The sequence below is a fragment of the Rhagoletis pomonella genome, unplaced genomic scaffold (assembly GCF_013731165.1).
Source record: "Rhagoletis pomonella isolate Grant_MI unplaced genomic scaffold, Rhpom_1.0 Rhpom_scaffold_00009, whole genome shotgun sequence".
NCBI lineage: Eukaryota > Metazoa > Arthropoda > Insecta > Diptera > Tephritidae > Rhagoletis > Rhagoletis pomonella.
In genome coordinates, this window is record NW_023458563.1 from 12,983,070 (window position 1) to 13,001,949 (window position 18,880).

The 18,880-nt window shown below is 38.4% G+C and overlaps 1 protein-coding gene across 1 annotated transcript in view; it reads right to left on the minus strand.

The window, feature by feature from the left end:
- The window catches only part of LOC118745569 (plasma membrane calcium-transporting ATPase 1-like), a gene marked incomplete at its 3' end in the record, with an annotated part of 196,433 nt that overhangs the window by 60,736 nt on the left and 116,817 nt on the right, over positions 1 to 18,880 (minus strand). The window contains 5 exon segments of the mRNA XM_036479055.1: positions 5,211 to 5,249; positions 7,118 to 7,328; positions 7,390 to 7,676; positions 7,788 to 7,982; positions 8,053 to 8,224. Coding sequence (XP_036334948.1) covers positions 5,211 to 5,249; positions 7,118 to 7,328; positions 7,390 to 7,676; positions 7,788 to 7,982; positions 8,053 to 8,209 — 889 coding nt within the window.

Here is an 18,880-nt window from a genome sequence, read left to right on the forward strand (position 1 = left end):
ATATCGTTCTCAGATCCTTTTGCCCTAGAATGTCTCGTTACTCAATTTGTACCCAGTTAAACACAACTTTACTCTTCATAAAAAGGCGCATAAAGAAAATCGCACAATTAGTAGCATGAGGTCCAAATGACCCCAATAAGAGTGTCGAAAAGAGTTTTCAAAATAAAAATAAAAAACGAAGTGTGTATTATCAAAATTATTAAAGCACACTATTATCGTTAACTTAAAAGAACATAACATATTTTGGACTTCAAACAAGAGTAGCGACACATGCGTACACGCCGATGTTCTGCCAGTGACTTATTTACGTAGCCCGTGGGGAGTTAGGAAGCTAGAAAGAGCGCGAGCACGCTCCAAGTACTCTAAGACATTTTTTTTTTTTCAACTTAAAATGGCCTTGACCCTATGCGCCTAATTAAGGGTTAAATTGCATAAACGAAGTTATTTATATAAACTTTTTAGTTTTGTTTAGTTCCTGAAGAATTACCTAATTGTTTTATAGCGATTTTCAGTAACTTTGTGTCTTTTCTCTTCGATACAAGAATCTCCCAAGATTTGGCTTATATCAATAGATTCTTCCTTCGACGCAGAATCTCTAACACCATAGTATGGTTTGAAAAAGATTTTAAAACTAGTTTTTTCAAACTTATTACACCCGATTTACATGATTCAAGTACTCTAAAGCAATTCTGGTACATTTTCTTTTCGGTTTTCTATTTGCGAAAATGGCAAAAGCAAAGAAAGAAACTTGAAACCACTTGACAGTACAGACACATATCGCACCCCAAATCAAAAACCGGCACAACTCAAAATTTTTCCAAACTTTTTTCTTTTCCATAAAACAGTTCACAGACCATATACCCAAATCCGCCAAAATTACTTCTTCATCAACTGGAAAAATACTTCTGCTCGATTGCGCAGCATCAACAGTTTTTTGCCTCTCCTGAGCATTTAGGATTTTTTGAAATAAAATTTTTTTTTTTTATATGACTGTTTTAGAACTCACCAAGAACGAAAATTTGTATGCCGCTAAAGTCCTCTCAAAGTAAACTTTCAAACTAGGGAGATAATATAAAAGTGTTTTCTATCACTTATACCATAAGAATTGGCAGGCAACCTCGAATTCCTTTTATATAAACTGTAAACAAAATTTCAAGTCATCTGAAGTATGTTGAGTTATACTTGCAACAATGCACTTTCAACATGGGCTGACGATCATACGAATTGGCAGGCAACTTTCAGTCCATTTTCTGTACACTTTAAATACAATTCTATCAAAATTTCAAGCCATCTGAATTTTGCTGACTTAGGCACTCCGCACATTACGCGCCTAATCATAGTAGAGTAATCGTTTTGTCATGTCAAAACGAATGCATTACGACTCGACTTCTGCACACTTGGGCGCCCTGCGTAAGCCCTGCTGGCGCATACATTACACATTTTCTGGCCGGTCTTTCTCACTAATACACTTCCGCGAACATTTCTGCAATAAAATATTGCATAAACATTTATGGCTTAATACAGTTGGCACGAATTTTAGCACAAAATCATTAATTTTCAATTATTTCCTACTGAAATGACAAATAATTTTTATTTCGAGCACAAAAAAGTAAACAAATGCCGATATCAAAACGGCAAGCGCCTTACAATGTTGGGCGCGTCGACTCATGAAGTTTTTATGATTAGGCGAAAACATGATTATGAATCGTAATATACAGAGCTTCATTGAAATGCATGTGTTCGGTATAAAAGCTTCATACTTTAGTACGACGGAACGATTACACTACTATGACTAGCCGTTTAATGTGCAGAGTGCCTTGAACTTGCAACAACGCATTTTCAACATGCTGTCAGTAATTTAAGACCATAAGAATAGGCAGGCAACCTTGAATTCCTTTTATATACACTGTAAATACAATTCTATCAAAATTTCAAGTCATCTGAAGTATGTTGACTTATACTTGCAACAATGCACTTTCAACATGGGCTGGCAGTACTTTCAAGACCATCAGAAGGGGCTGGCTGTAGAAATTTCATATATTTCTAATATTACCAATGTGCTGTTAAAAGGACAGCGCATCTGATGTATGGGGTGTGTTCAGTAATGCATTAAGACTTGCAGTATTTGCAGAGTTGGCAGCACTGCAGATTTGATGGTTGATGCAGCTGATAGAATTGTTGACAATTTGCAAATAGGTTTGTTGCATTTTTGAACACCTTCTTTACTAACATGGAAGTGTTATTAAGTTTAATAGTGGACGATATTTGTGAGCCAAGAGCTGATAGTTTTTTATTGAATGCAAGAAAAAGAAAACTTTTAAAGTTTAAAAGAAGATTTCTTATTAAAAGGCTATCGCTAAAGCGAAAAATACCTAAAAACGAGACATTTTTTAAAACAATAAAAGCCTTTCCCGAGGACATATTTTATTCTCATTTTCGGATGAATTGGTCCACTTTCAATGTAAATTTTTACATGTTTTAGCACAAGTAGTATTTTGTAATCAAAGTTATTTTAATTAAGGCTTTGAAAGACGCTTTGTCTCCAACTTGGGTAACTGCAAGGTTTGGCCGCTGTGGTCATTCATTAGAAAAATGTCTATACGTAACATTATGGAAGCTATGCAATAGCAGGGTCACCTTTCGCCAGTTTTCGGATCGTTTCAACATTGCGAGGGGAACAGCGTACTCTCTGGTCATCAAAACAATCAAAGCCATTTGTAATTTGAAAAGCGAAATTAAATGGCCATCTGTTGAATATCAGCAAACTCTCATGACGAATTTTGAAAACAGCAGAGAAAATCCGTTTCCTTTCGTAATTGGATGTTTAGATGGAACATATATACTTATGTACTTCCATATAATTAGTTTACTTTTCTAAATTTTCTTACTGAACACGGAATAAATCGTTTTTTTATACTTCATTTTCATTTAATTTAATTTAATAAAATATATTAAATTAACATCACATGGTTTCAATAATAAAAATAAAAAAAGATTTCAATCTAGAAAGGTTAAAAAGGTACATTTCACAGCTTCATCTTATGACTAATAAAAAATAAATTCAAAATCTACTTTTGCAGACATCGGTTCAATATTGATTTTAATTCCAGCAACGCTTGGATTCGCTCTTTCTCCAGTGAAAGTTTCCCCCTCTCCACAGCCATTGCTTCATGTCGGGTTTGCTCTTTAATAGCTTCTTCTTCAAAAAACTTTAATATTTCGCAGTTTGGGTTTCTCCGAGGATGTGGTGCTCTACGACTTGAAGTCGGTGGAGAATTGGGTGGTTCAACATTACCTTCTTCTAGGCGGCGACGATGGTAGCTCCAACGACGCTTGCAGATTTTGTGGCGGAGGATTGATGGAGTGCCTGGTACCATACACCTCGTCAAAATCTTCAAAATATAGCCAAGATGTTGCTTCCCTGCCGGAGGAATTATTGCGCTTTTTATACGTTTATACGATATCAGCATATTTAAAAATTTTCTTTGTGCGATGTGTCTGTCTATGTTAATGTCTCTGTTGATTTTTTTTACTTCTTCCACCACCTTATTCCATAGAACGCTCTTTTTTCTCCTTCCAGATGCAAATTCGTCTTCCATATTTAATCGAACTCTAAGCAGCAACTTAACTTCAGCCGTACTAAGATTTTCGCTGAAAATAATAAAAATATAATATAAGATTGTTTCAAGACTATACGTTCAACAAATTTTCATTGTAAAAATTACAGAAAATTAGTTTTGTACTCACTTTTCTTCCGACGTGGTACAAGCGTAATCAGCGGCAGTGTAATTTTTTTTTTATGCAAATGATGAGCGACGCTTGATAGAAAAATGGCGTTTTAGAACGCTCGACATTTGCAGTGCTACCATATTAGCATTTCTGAACGTTCTGCTGGTCCTGCAAAAGCAGTATGCGCATTATACTGCATTACTGAACACCCCCATGTTGACTTATACTTGCAACAATGTACTTTCAATATGGTCTGGAAGTACTTTATTACCATAAGAATGGGCAGGCAGCCTTGGGTTAATTTTCGATATAGTGTAAATAAAATTCTATCAAAATTTCAAGTCATCTGAAGTATGTTGAGTAATCGGTTTTTATTGACATTTTTAATAGCTAAAACGCATGGTCGAGACCGCTGTTCAGCAGCCAGCCCTGCGGATCTCGATTAATATATTAACAAGTTAAGCTCACAAAAACATTTCAATCGATCTGAAGAATGATGGGTTTTTTGGTCATGAGCTCTCCGTCTATTACCAAAGTATGAGATACATGTGAATATGTTAAATGCATTTCGGGGTATTATTGTAAACATGAGTCTAAAAATCATTTTATACATCATCATCTTCCAGTTTTTCGCAATAAACTTTCGACTGAATTCATGAGGTGGCTCTAACGATGGAAATTCGTTGTACTGAAGAAAAAGAGGCTTCTTAAGAAATGGTCGCAATTGGTTCCAGTTCAAGTATATATTATATTATCAGAATATAGAAGTATAAAAAAGAATCCTACATGGATTGCCTTGTGCTCTTTTCCCACAAAAAAACTTTAGAAAACCGTAGTAGAAAGCGTTACAAATTTCTTAAGAGCTGCGTACTGCCTTAAGGATATTTGACACAAGGAAATTTCTTTGCCATTTCTTCTTCGTCATTTTATATGGAGTTCTTGCTTTTGATTAGAGTTGGATACTAAGCTTATAAGGGTGCGGGGAAAGGTCCTAACGCAAGATTCACCAAAGAGTGGCAGAAATACACTCAGAGGCTTGCCATTGCCTGCCAAAGGGCGACCGCTATCAGAAACAAATTTTCCTTTATTTTGTTTTTGATGTTACGCGGAATGGTAATGCGCACTTCTAACCACTACACCACAGCGGGCTGCGTTCATACTAATACTCTAAAGCTGTCAACGTCCTTATTGGAAAATATTATATTTTATTGCAAACAAACTTTCAAGTAATCCGTTTCGCTTATAAGCGTTCGTCAACTAGACTTAAAGGAATTAGTATCGTGTACAATTATGTGTAATATGTTAGTAAATATAAGTTTATGTATAGATACAAATGTAAAATCTTTTATAAAAAACCTTTGCACAAAAAGTTGTGTTGTTCTACAAAATATCTCAACATATTTAATATTGCAATTACATAATCATGTGAAAGTTAAAACATTTGTTTTAGTAGTATCTTGAGAATTGCTTTAAAAGTTCACCTGGTAAGCCTTTGCCTTGCTTTCTCGCCTTTTTAGCTTCTGCTCAATAGAACAATGAATCGTGAATCCATTTTAAGCAATTTGGCATTGTTTTTACATTTTTCATCCAATTTCATATTCAGTAGTGATTGATTGATGCCGTTATCAAAGGTAATGTTTTCGTTTCACATTGTATTTTGCATAATTTGTTCGGTTCGTTTTCATATTTGCATTAATTCCAATTTGTTTATTTTATTTTAGATTGCGAATTTTATTTGAATATGTTCGGTTCATTGTGGTGGAGGTAGATGAGGAGATCAATGAGGTATCATTAAAATCACATCATGCGACATGTATGAGCAGTATATGTAAAAAAAATAAAAAAAAATAAAACATGAAAGTAATATAAAGAGCGGAAAGTGACTGAAGAAAAGGAAGAGAATATCTGGTCAAAGTTATACATTTTTAATTCCGTATTACACAAACATTTACCGATTTAAAGTGAAACACGCAAAGATTTTCAATGAAGAACAATTTAGGGGTTCAACTTATTTGTAGAAGTAATAAAAATGCGATAACAAAAGTGTATTCAAACAGTTATAATTATGAAGAATAATCAATAGTACTAGCAACCCAGATTTAATGTGCCAATGCAGGAACGTAGCCTAGTTCTAAGTAATCAATTATTTTGATAAGTACACGAACAGTGTATGTACTTCTAAGATATGAACGTATGTATATATATACCTTCACACAGTCAAATCGAATAACTTTGCGATTATAAAAGAAGAAATGAAAACACAACTATTGGCTTCTTCGCCATGAAAAGTATTTAAACGGGGTATATATTAACATTTGTCAAACTTCACTGTCATGTAAACTGGAAGGCGCGGTAAAATTAAATTAGGGTGCGTTCAGAAATGCATCAAGCCAAAGCATCAGTCTCTTTTATTTCTAAACTTTAATTGATAGAAATGTCAAATATGCACAACCACGGTTATAAGCCGAATCGGAACTTAGTTGCGTAAATAAGACATTTCCATCAATTCTAGTTTAGAAATAAAAGATACTGATGCTTTGGCTTGATGCATTTCTGAACGCACCCTTAGTCTGCCGAAATAATTAATCTTTGCTCACTGCATATCACCCATTGTACGTAAGCTATGGTCGAAGTAATCATCCACCTAAGCAAACAAATACCAATGCGGTGTGCACTATGGATTGCCCGTTCAACCGAAATCAGCTGTATAAAGTCAGGCCGATTGAGCATAGATTATGTTAGCTATGGCTTTATTGCGTAAGAAACTTCCTAGTACGCACAATTCAGGTATTCGGCGATGTGGCCATCAAAGTTTTCCGATTTGTGAAGATATACCAAATACCGGGTACATGTGAACCATTTTGCAACTTAATAGTCGTTCCCACAAATCGGGTCTACGTAACGGGAACGACTCATTTTCACATTTGGACAAGGACTACAGTATCATTATCAAAAAACTATTTGGAGAATATGTATTTTGTTATAACAACTTTAGAGAAATTAAGACCAGATATGTCAAGTTATGTCCAAGCTATCACTTATTTTGTGTTAAGAAATAATCGAAAATTACCGCGGAAATATTTAGTCCTGCAAGCGGTGAGAAAAAGAATATTTGAATGATACTTTTTTCCTGGATAACCAGTAGTAAATTTGTACCTCTACAGAAATTGGCGAAAATACACTACAATAGAAATTGGTAGTGACATACACATACAGAAGCACGGCAGAGAACAAATTAAAAAGTTTACGCGCAATGCTTCTTTTTTATAAATATCTCTGGAAAAAATGTGTGTTAGTAAATTCTGGGTAGAGATAAATTGTAAACACTTTAAAAACGAACAAAAATTAAGATATGAACTCTTTATTGTATGTATATTAAAGTACTGACCTTTCTTTCTCTTTTTCAGTTCAGCCTCTTGTTCGTCAACTGCAGCACCCAGTAGTGTGAATATGATACCCGCTTGTGAATTTACACCAACAGCCGTGACTATCATTTTTCCGCTACCCTCCATAACGTGTGTACCAGAAAGTACCGTAGGATCGACGTCGACACCCTTCTTTACATGATCTGATTCACCCGTTAATGATGACTCATCAACCTTTAAATAATATGCAAAAACAATAAGAACCGCAAAATAATGCGACAGCGATATTACTTACCTTTAGATCATTACTTTGAATAAGGATACCGTCCGCTGGTAACAAGTCCCCGTACTTTATCTGTGCAATATCACCAACTACAATATCACCAACAGATACTTGGCAAACCTCCCCACCACGTATAACCGAAAATTTATGCTCGCCTTCAATACGATTTTGCAAGCCTCGAAATTGCCGTTCTTTCGAATAATCATTGAATGCTGTCACAAATACTACAACAATAACCGAGATCAAAATCGCTAGGCCTTCTATCCAGCCATGGTGGTCTTCTTCTTCTTGCAGGAGGGCTGCAATATAAAAACGATTGATTGAAAGTTGCACATTTGTGAAAAAAGGCTTCAATTTATTTCAGATAATATCCAATTAAATGAGATAGTAACTAAAAAAAAATGACTCACGTGCATCTTCATCGGCGGGTTTGTAAAATGATAAACCAAGAGAAACTAACGCAGCTACTTCTAAAATAATTAGAGTGACATCTTGCAGCGCTTCCCAGACTAATGTTAAAAACGTTTTTGGGGGTTTCGGTGGGATAACATTAGAACCAAATGTTTCACGCCTATGTTCAATGTCAGTTCGGGTTCCTCGTAGACCTTGAAATGTTTAACCAGATGGAAAGAAATTATTGATTTCGATTGATTTAAAGGCTTAAGAGCAACTTACCCTCGTTTGGTGATGTATACAACTTGTCGCATAATTTATTGACACCGCCAAATTCGCTTAGCTTTGCTACGCCTTCCCTACCTCGATGCTCCATGAGCTCTCGAAGTTGTTTAAGAGAAATCCCATATTGCGCCGGTCTACCATCTATTGTGGCCATTTGTTAAAAGGAAGTCTAAAAAATATAAAAATATGCAATGCTAGTAGAGTTCGCGTTCTATGCAGAATATGCATAACTACCGTATTTATAAAATACATGCGAAAATCCCAAATAGAATTTAGTTAAACGAGTTAAGAATGTCGTTTAACACAACGCAAGAATGCACCTTTCACAAAATTGAATTCCTTAAAATTGTAATTTGGCACAACGCAAAAGTGCACTATGTATGACATTGAATTGTTTAAATTGATAACTTGCATATTTATATTTACCTATTAGTATCTTCAATTATCCAACTTGTAAAACGTATTTAGTGAATACCCTAACTTGCATTGTAAAAGTTTTATAAGTAGTTTGCATTGAATTTGAGTGGTTGGCAACGCGCGTTGGTAATGCAGCGCGCGCAGCTGACATATAGGTTGACAAATGTCAACAAAGAATTATACATATATAAAATTTTTCAAGTTTGTCGTGTGCGGTCGCAACCCAGAAAAAATACCTTTGCGTTAATCAAAAACAAAGATTATTGAATAAAATTGTACCCTAAAGTTCAAGTTCGGTATTTTTTTATTTCGAGTCGCCAAATCCGTGTCGGTAAGCGCGCCAGCCCACTCCCCTCGTTTGAAAGCCACGTGAGTTTGCGCACGGAAGCCGCCGCAACCCACGGGAGCACAACAGCCCCATCCTCGCCAAACCAGCATCCCCGCCGCGGGAATACCGCATCGCCGCCAGAAGGCAGTCACCGTCACCCTAGTAGCAGCGCACCATCCAGCCACCACCGCCGCAACCTTCGCCGACCTTCAACCGCAACGCCATCTCCGCCACTCCACGCCCGGATCGCAGCACCCTAAAGAGGAGTAGAGCCCCCCTTAATACATGGTCCTTCGAGCCGGATCACCCGCGGCTTATGATACAGTCCACTAGACGATCAAGTCGTCTAGGGGGGCCAGGATGTTTAAGCGACTTATGCATTTCCCGCATAAACAAAGAACAGCGAACACCCACACGCATTTATATTGCATTCCCGCATAAACCAAGTGCAGCGAACACACACACGCACTTGTGTTTAAAAGTATTTCGCTCGTTCTTAATTGGGTATGCATTTTTTATGCAATTCTCAAATATCTCTTCGCTGAACTTAGTGAAGTGATAAGTCGCTGGCATTTTCAGCATGGTCAACGCTAAAACAGCTTGGCTCATCACGATGGTCAACGCTAAACCAGCTTGGCTCATCATGATGGTCAACGCTTAACTAGCTTGGCTATCACGCGGTGCTTTGAGCATCGCTCCCACTCCACTCCCGGAGTACTTTTTGGTATGGTAGTAAGCTCCGGCTTACAAGCCACACTGGGGCTCTGCATGAATGCATCCTCAAATAAATCCCTGCTCATTGCACAGCAGCCTACGGCAGCTAGAGCATGACTCCTCCAGGGGAGTCGCCCCAGCTCATTTCCACGGCAGCCTACGGCAGCTAGAGCATGACTCCTCCAGTGGAGTCGCCCCAGCTCATTTCCACAGCAGCCTACGGCAGCTAGAGCATGACTCCTCCAGTGGAGTCGCCCCAGCTCATTTCCACAGCAGCCTACGGCAGCTAGAGCATGACTCCTCCAATGGAGTCCCCCCAAATAAATCCCAGCTCATTGCACAGCAGCCTACGGCAGCTAGAGCACGACTCCTCCAATGGAGTCCCCCAATTAATATATATGGTCACCTTTAAAATATTTAAATATATTAATTGCAGTTTTCTAAAAATTGGAAGGAAAAGCTCCAATTAGCCATTCCGGCACATTTTATATTTAGTTCAATTGAAGCACCAACTTTCATGTGGCAAGGAAGCATCCTACTAAAATTAGAACTCCTTCTCCATTTATCAACAACATAATTTATTTATTCATAATTTAACGACTGTATCTTCAAAACTTGAACAAACCATTTTCGCGAAATAAACTACATAGATCGAATATGTTGGTGTTAAATTCATTGTGTCCTAAATTAAAAAATATTTCTGAGATATGCAGTTATAGTATGTACAAGTACAAAATATGATTCTCTTTAGTAAGGCTAGGTTTAGGAGACACTTTCACTCAGAGACATTGTAGACATCCGAGAGTTGCATTTACCGCTTCTGAAAAAATTTTCTTAATTGTTCCAAAAGTCACTCCGAGCACGTTCACTGTTGATTATTTGATTTATATAATTGTTTGTTAAGCATTCATTACTATAGTTAATATATTCATCAGTAATAAATCATATTAAGTCTGTTCCAGGCACTTCACTATTTGCAGGCTTTTACAGAAAGCTGTTCCTGTATGCCACCTTCCATAAGCCGGAAACAGCTTTTTCGGTAAATCCTGTAAAACTTGATAATCCTGAAGTACCTGGAACAGGCTTATTAAGTATATTAAAATATAAACGTATATGGTAGAAAGTAAAAAATTATTTAGTCTTAATATGCACAACATTTTATATCGTGTTCCGAGCGCGTTCACTGTTGATCATTTGATTTCAATAATTTTATTTTTTGCAAGCATTCATTAATATTGTTTGATCGGAGTTTATATATTCTTCAGTAATTATTAATATAATTAATGAATAATTATTAATATATACATACATATATGGTAGAAGGTAAGAAATTATTTAGTCTTAATATGCACAACTTTTTATATCGTACCCCAAAGCTCCCTCCGAACGCGGCCACTGTTGACCATATCAGTACTATAGTTTGATCGGAGTTTTTATATTCTTCAGATATTAATCACATTATCTTTATTTCCTCTTCTTAGTTTAGGGTTGCATTTTATCTTACATACTAAAATATTCAGGGTTGCTAAATTTCATAAGTGATAATTATAAGTTGAGTTGCCACATACTGTAGAATCGCTACAGGGCTCCCCCGCGAGATATTACCTTATGCGGTTGCTGCCTTGACCTCGTAACTCGCGGTGGCAGCGTTTCGCAGACTATCGCCGAAGGAACTTTGGCTACTGTTTGCGTTCCTTCTTCCAAAAAAGCGGGCTTGAGGGTCAATGGAAACGGTGATAGTTTTTTGATTCCTGACAAGCTTGAAAAATTTCTCGTTCCGTTTCAGCACTTGGAATGGTCTTTCGTATGGTTGTTCCAATGCTGTACGCACGCGATCTACTCGAACAAACACGAATTCGCGGTTCTTAAGCTCAGGTTGGACGAATGTTAGCTGGGCCCCGTGGCGAGTTGCTTTTCCTGGCTGAGCAGCAGCAAAGCGCCGCCGTAATTGCTTAATGAATTCTGTTTCGTTTAGCTTACTTTCGCTAGGACAAAGAAATTCGCCTGGTACCCGTAATTGCGTTCTAAAAAGCATATCAGAGGGACTTGCTCGAAGATCTTGTTTGATGGCGGTTCGCAAGCCCAGTAGGACAAGTGGGAAAACTGAGCACCAATCCTTCGTTTTGTAGCACTTTATAGCGGCCTTAAGCGTTCTATGCCAGCGCTCTATCATACCAGTGGCTTGTGGATGATAAGCCGTTGTTTTAAAGTGTCGTATCCCCATGATACGCATTAGTTCGCCGAAAACTGTCGACTCGAACTGCAGACCTAAGTCGGTTGTGATCTGTACGGGTACGCCGAAATGTGCATTCCATCCCTCAATTAAGGCGCGTGCAATCGTTTCTGCGGACAAATCCGGGATGGGTATCGCGGCTGGCCACCAAGAAAATCGGTCTACACAGGTAAGACAGTATCGGTTATTATTCCATGTCGGCAGGGGCCCTATGATATCCAAGTGGATATGTTCAAATCGGCTATCCGCTTTGTTGTAATCACCAAGAGGAGCTTTTGTATGGCATTGAACTTTATTTTTCTGGCGAAGCTTTACGTCCTGGATGTGCGAGGCTGTGCAATTTTGCGATTACCTGTTGATGTAGGCTGCTTGGTACAATCGGCCGTAACCTAGCTTGTTTTGCGTCGCAGATCACGACTGCGGAGCTGTTGGGTGTAGTAATTTTCTTCAGCTGTAGTGATGAATTTGATGAATTGAGATATTCCTTCAGTTCCTCGTCTGAGCACTGTGCCTTCGCGATGACATCGAAGTCTAGCGCGCCCATCGTCTGAACTCGCGATAATAAGTCGGCAACGTCGTTCTCTTTACCAGGGCATGAATCACGTATGACGACAATCGTCTGAACGATATCGTGTCGAGATTGTGTTGCTTCATGAAAACCAAAAATTGTTTGATCGTTTGTGTGATATTGTCAACTCGATTCTAGTTTTGCTTCAAGTAACAGTAACAGTAATATGTAACAGCAACACAAATGCATAAATCAGTGTTTTTACGAGGTCGTTTTGTCAGTATCGTTTGAGCGACTATCGTTTTAAAGTTACGTGATTCATGCCCAGGCAAATGCCTTATGTCGGTAGAAAATTTGGAAATAAAATCTAGCTGGCGGGCTCTCGAGGACGTGCATCGTTTACGGTTTGTGTGGAGGCGTAAATTAAGGATTTATGATCAGTGTAAATTACGAATTGCCTACCTTCTAGTATGTGGCGAAAATGCTGAATAGCTTGGTAGACCACAACCAACTCCCGATCATGCGTTGAATATTTTGTTTACGCTGACGTTAGCCGCTTTGAGTCGAATCCGAGCTCCTGGTGTACATCACCGATGATTTGATGAACTACGGGCCCACTGCGTTGTTCGAGGCATCGGTCGTTAGAGTAGGTTGCGCAATCGGGGATATGTGACTCAGGAGAGTAGCGTTGGCCAGTTCATCTTTCCAAGCCGTAAATACTTCGTTGGCTTCCTCGTTCCAGTTTATGACGATTTTGTCGTGTTTGATGTTTCCCTTTATTAAATCTTGCAAATTTCGTTGGTTGCTCACAGCGTTGGGCAAAATGGGGCGATAAAAATTGAGCATTCCAAGAAAACGTTTCAGATCTTTGGCCACAGTTGGTTTCGGAAACTTGCGAATCGCCTCTACCTTTACATCCATGGGTCTGAGCCCTTCCGCGCTGATGGCGTGGCCGAGGAAGTTAACTTGAGTTTTGCCAAATTGGCATTTGCTGGCATTAATGGCCAAATGATTCTTCTTTAAACGTTCGAAAATTTCCCGAAAATGTTTTTCGTGTGCGATTGGATTCGCAGAAGCCACGAGGATGTCGTCTATATATGCGAAATCGATTCCTTGCAACACGTCGTGAATGTGCCGCTGAAACGTCTGCCTTGCGTTTCGTAAGCCAAAAGTCATGAAGTGAAACTCGAAGAGTCCGAACGGCGTCGTAAATGCCGTTTTAGGAACATCTTTTGGCTCGACAGGGAACTTATTGTAAGCACGTTGTAAATCTATTACCGAAAAAACAGATTTCCCATGCAATATATGCGTGACATCGTGTAAAAATGGTATGGGGTATCGGTCGGCGGTTGTTACAGCGTTGAGCGACCGGTAGTCCCCACACGGTCTCCAGTCGTCATTGGCCTTGCGCATCATGTGCTGGGGACTAGCCCATTTGCTGTTCGACGGCGTACAAATTCCCCGATCTAGCATGTACTGAAACTCATGCTTTGCTGCATCTAGATTTTCGCCTGTGAGACGGCGAGGTCGTGCGAAAACTGCTGGACCGGTTGTAACTATGTGGTGTGTTACTTTCGATGATGTGCATTTCGTCGCGTTGTTAAGTATACTTAACTCTTAGAACTTCTAGCAGACTAGTGTATTTATCTGGCGCCTTGAAAGTTACAACTGATGATATGTTCGCGTGGATAGCATGACCTTTAGCTTCGTTAAGCGTCGTTCGGTCGTGAAGCATGTTGCGTACTGGATCCACGAGTAAATTGAATTTACGTAAAAAGTCTAAACCGATGATGTATGCTGAGACGTCTGCTATGATGAAGGTCGACTCAAAGTTTTTTTCCCGAACCTAAGGATAGGCTCATGCGTCGTTCGCCGTACGTTTTGATTGGCGTGCCATTCGCTGCGTATAATTGAAGGTTTACTGCTTTCCCACATTTGTCACTTGGTCGAACTGGTGTAACGGATACATCGGCCCCGGTGTCAATTATGAATTTAAGTTTGGTGTGGCTGTCCGTGATTGCGATGCGTGCAATGTTGCTTACGGGTTTGCCGAACGTAGACAGCAGGCGGTCTGACTTCCCCATTAGTTTTTTGACTTCGAATTGAAACCGCAAGGGGCGCGACATTTTTGTGCATTGCGGCGGATTACGTATGGAACCAGCAGAATTCACCAGGAGCTGATTTTTTCGTTGTAAATTTTGAAGAAGGCCGTTTTGCAGCTGGCGTAGATTGTTTACGCTGCAGTTGATCGAGCTGCCTCTCTATTCGCTCAATACGGCTGGATTCACTTGTAGGCTCACCCTGTGTTTCTAACCTCGTTGCCATTGCCACGTGGTTGTGATCGCTGACTTCCATGATTTTGTCAGCTAATTTGGCAAGTTCGGAAAGTTCAGATGTGGATGCCTGAAGGATAGCGCGAGTTTGCGGGGGCAAACGCTGAAGCCAAAGGGATTTGAGAAACTCGTTGCTTACTCTGTCTCGGGCGAGACCACTCAGCTCCCGTAAAAGTTGTATAACATAACCTAGCCTAGGTCGCATTCAGATAAAAGTTGTTTCATCTTTTTCTCTTCGCTTTCGCTGAACAGGTCGATGATGCACTTTTTTAAGTTTTCGTATTTTCCTTCTGCTGGTGGTTGTAGCACTGCCTCCGTAATTTGCGCTAATATGTGAGATTCAATGGATGCGATCACAGTGCTAAATTTGGTTATGTCCGATGAGATTCCAGCAAAGCAAAACTGGACTTCTACTTGCGCGAACCAAATCTCTGGTCGCTCAGCCCAGAATGGGGGGTATTTTAACGCTGACTTTATTAACGAAAATACCATTGCTTTCTTGGTTAAGCAGGTAGTCGCTGTTGGAAGGTTTTTGCTGGACATCGCTTGGCGCAGTTGTTTGATGTGGAGACGGTGTTACTTCGTTCTCGGCCATTTTTACGAAAGGATAATGCGTTGCGAAAATTAGTCGTCGGGGTCACCAATTTAGCTGGTTTTGCTAATTTTATGTTAAAATAAGAAGAACCACGTTTTTCACCGATGATTAGCAAAAAGCCAATTGAAAATTTTCTTTATTTCCTCTTCTTAGTTTAAGGTTGCTTTTTATGTTACATACTAAAATATTCAGGGTTGCTAATTTTCATAAGTGATAATTATAAGTTAAGTTGCCACATACTGTTGAATCGCTACAAGTACATATTTCATTATCGAATTGTAAAAATAGTGCTTATTAGTCGAATTGAAGTATAAAATAGTTTATTACGTTCAATTTCAATTCAGTTTCAGCAGATCTTTTCTATGTAAAAAGGTTACGGTTTCTATTATTTGTAATCAAAAATCGATAACGAAATGTTTTTCCTTGCCCGTTGAACAATATCTGATGAGTTTACCTTCTTTCTGTTTAGTTTATTTTGTTAAAATCTTACTTTTTATCTTCAGGCGAATTCCAAAAAAAAAGTGGAACAGGTACACGGCTGAGGGGTCATATATACTAAAATCTCTTCCAAAAGGCCTCTCTGAAAGTTATTCCTTTCTCCTTTCTTTTTTGTATGGAGTGGCACAAATTGAAGAGCTTCTGCTTTCGCTTTCGAAGGGCTTTTGTAGGACGTACTTTATAAGGTCGTTTGGAGAAGTCCTTTTAAAGTTGTGCTTTTAATTCATAAAAATCATACTTTTTCAATGAATTTATTTATTTAAGGTTCATATCAAATATGTTTAACTGAGTCTCAAAATACTAATTGAATTTGATTTGCAATGCAATTTCCACCAACAATTCACGTTTACGATTTTCATTGGCACATTCATCTGCTAAGGTTAAGGTTTGGTGGTCATTTGCCGCTTTAAATAACCTAAGGAAAGTGTTATATGCGTGAAGAAGTTCTTGAAATTTTCCAACTGTGCAGCATTTCATTGCACGGTTATTCGCAAATCGAAATAAATTTGAATAATTTTTTCCTCTTCACTCCATGACGGCAACAATGACCCGGTTCTATGGTGAATCTGTCCTGGAAGCTTTACAGTATAGTTGGTGGCAATTTTAAAATGGGTGCGGATCATTGTCCTACAGAAATGCAATATACATATTAGAGTGGTTCATAAAAACACTATTTTTGGAAATGCATTGTAGCGTATATTGTTATTTGTGATAAAAAAAAGAGACACACTGATATTCTAATTTTTTTTATTTTCTTGACATGTTAAAATGCAGCTAAAAATGTGGTTTTACATATAATTACTCTGGCATTATTGGGGAACGTTCCCTTAACTACACACATGTCTTGGACAGTTAGAATGGACCTAGTCCCCGAAAATACGCTCTCGAAAAGACACTAGTAAAATTAAAACGTTGATACTGAACGATTTACGCATTGTCATGGGTAGGAACTTGTTACCAGGGGGTTTCTGGGGTTGCTAATTAGGAATCTGAAGGCAGCTTTTCAAAATTCAAATTTTATCACAAATAACAATAATTTGAGGTAGGGATTATGAATTTCGAAAAAAAAAATGTTTTGAACCACTCTAATACACATACTTATTTCAGACGAAATACCTTAAAAGCTTAAAAGCATATTAATATTGGAAAATCACATCCATTGGGCCAATCGTAACACAACAGAGTTCGATATACTCAATGGTGCAACTGGTCGATTTAATCTGACTTTCACGGCACCTTTTCTCACTTGGCTATTTTTAGTAATAACTCGATTCTAAAGCCACTTGGCAGCACGTTTTTGCAATAGTATTGCTCTTACCATTACCAATACATATTTAAAATATTACCCAAATCGGATCATAAATAAGATTTTTAGTAATAACTCAACGACAGCGCCAACTGGCGGATTTAATTGGGAAACTAAACCATCCGTACAACCATATAGGAGGATTTCACTCACAAACACACCTACAGAAGAATTACAAATACATTCAAGCATAGCTAAAAGTCGGTACGTTTGTAGGCATCACGCCCCCTTTTCAAATAGCCCAAATTTTGATTGGCTGTACATACATATCTCCGTAGGAAATTCCACTGCTGTACCATGAGTACTTTCAGAGATATGCAGTATAAAAATTCGGTTTGTATGGGAGGTGCCACGCCCCCCTTTTCCAATAGCTCCCATTTTTCTTCATGAGTATGCGATTGATTTCATATATCTCCATACTAAGTTCCAATACTCTACCATGGACATTTCCAGAGATATGCAGTATGAAAAATTCGGTATGTATGGGAGGCGCCACGCCCCCTTTTCCAATAGCTCCAATTTTTCTTCAGGATTATGCAATTTATTTCTTATACTCCATACCAAACTTCAGAACTCTACCATAAACACTTCCAGAGATATGCAGTATGAAAAATTCGGTTTGTATGGGAGGTGCCACACCCCTTTTTACAACGGCTCCAATTTTTCTCCAAGAGTATGCTATTGATTTTATATACATCGATACTTCCAGAGATATGCAGCATGTAAAATTGGTTTTGTATTGGAGGTACCACGTCTCCTTTTCCAATTGCTTAAGTTTTTCTCCAAGAGTATGCGATTGATTTCGTATAGCTCCATATAAAGTTCCAGAACTCTGCCATGAACACTTCCAGATAGGTAGTATGAAAAATTTGGTTTGTATGGGAGGTGCCACGCCCCCCTTTTCCAATAGCTCTAATTTTTCCAGTTCCAGAACTAATGAACGTGAAGTGCCTGGAACTCAACCACGAGTACTTTCAGTGATATGTAGCATGAGAAATTCGGTTTGTATGGGAGGTGCCACGCCCCCTTTTCCAATAGCCTTAATTTTTCTCCAAGAGTATGCGATTGATTTCGTATATCTCCATACGGAGTTCCAGAACTCTACCATGAACACTTCCAGAGATATGGAGTATGAAAAAATTCGGTTTGTATTGGAGATGCCACGCCCCCTTTACATATAGAATTTTTTTAGCCTAAAACCATCCTTGGGACACGTGCGGCAGGTGTCTGAAGTGTCAAAAAAATCGGTTCAGCCGTTCTCGAGCTTTGCGAACACTAAAAAAATATATATATTAGTATAGATATGGGCAATTCTCAATTAGTTCGAACTTTCGCATGACCCGACAGTTTTTATTCAGACACATTATTTTCGCTGGTTTATTAACACATATCAGTGTGACTCTCCTGTTAGTTTTTTATTTTTACGTTGCAAAACTTGGTGATTGCTCATGCTTGAGTTTATAATGAACTGGTAGTATTTGGAGAGGAGAATCGAATGCAGATCGTTAGAAGTATGTGCTTGCAGTAGAAAAGAAGTTATGAAGAGTCAAAGTGGCGTGACTCTTTTTTAACACCCTTTTATTAGCTTCACTGGTATGTTTGTATGTATGTATGTTTGTAACCGACTCCTTTGGACTCGATTTTGACCCACTTTAAACGGACAGATTTAATTCAAGCTTTGTACACTTATCAAGAATCAGAGACAACATAATATTTTAATAAATTTATCTCATTATCCTGATTAGGATCGCCAGGATTAAATAATTTCCTCACACAGTCTCTGTGTGAAAGCAAGTGAGACAACTACGCTGTCTGCGCATGCGTACCGTCTACTTGCTTTCCGTTTGTATGTATGTATGTATGTATGTATGTATGTATGTATGTATGTATGTA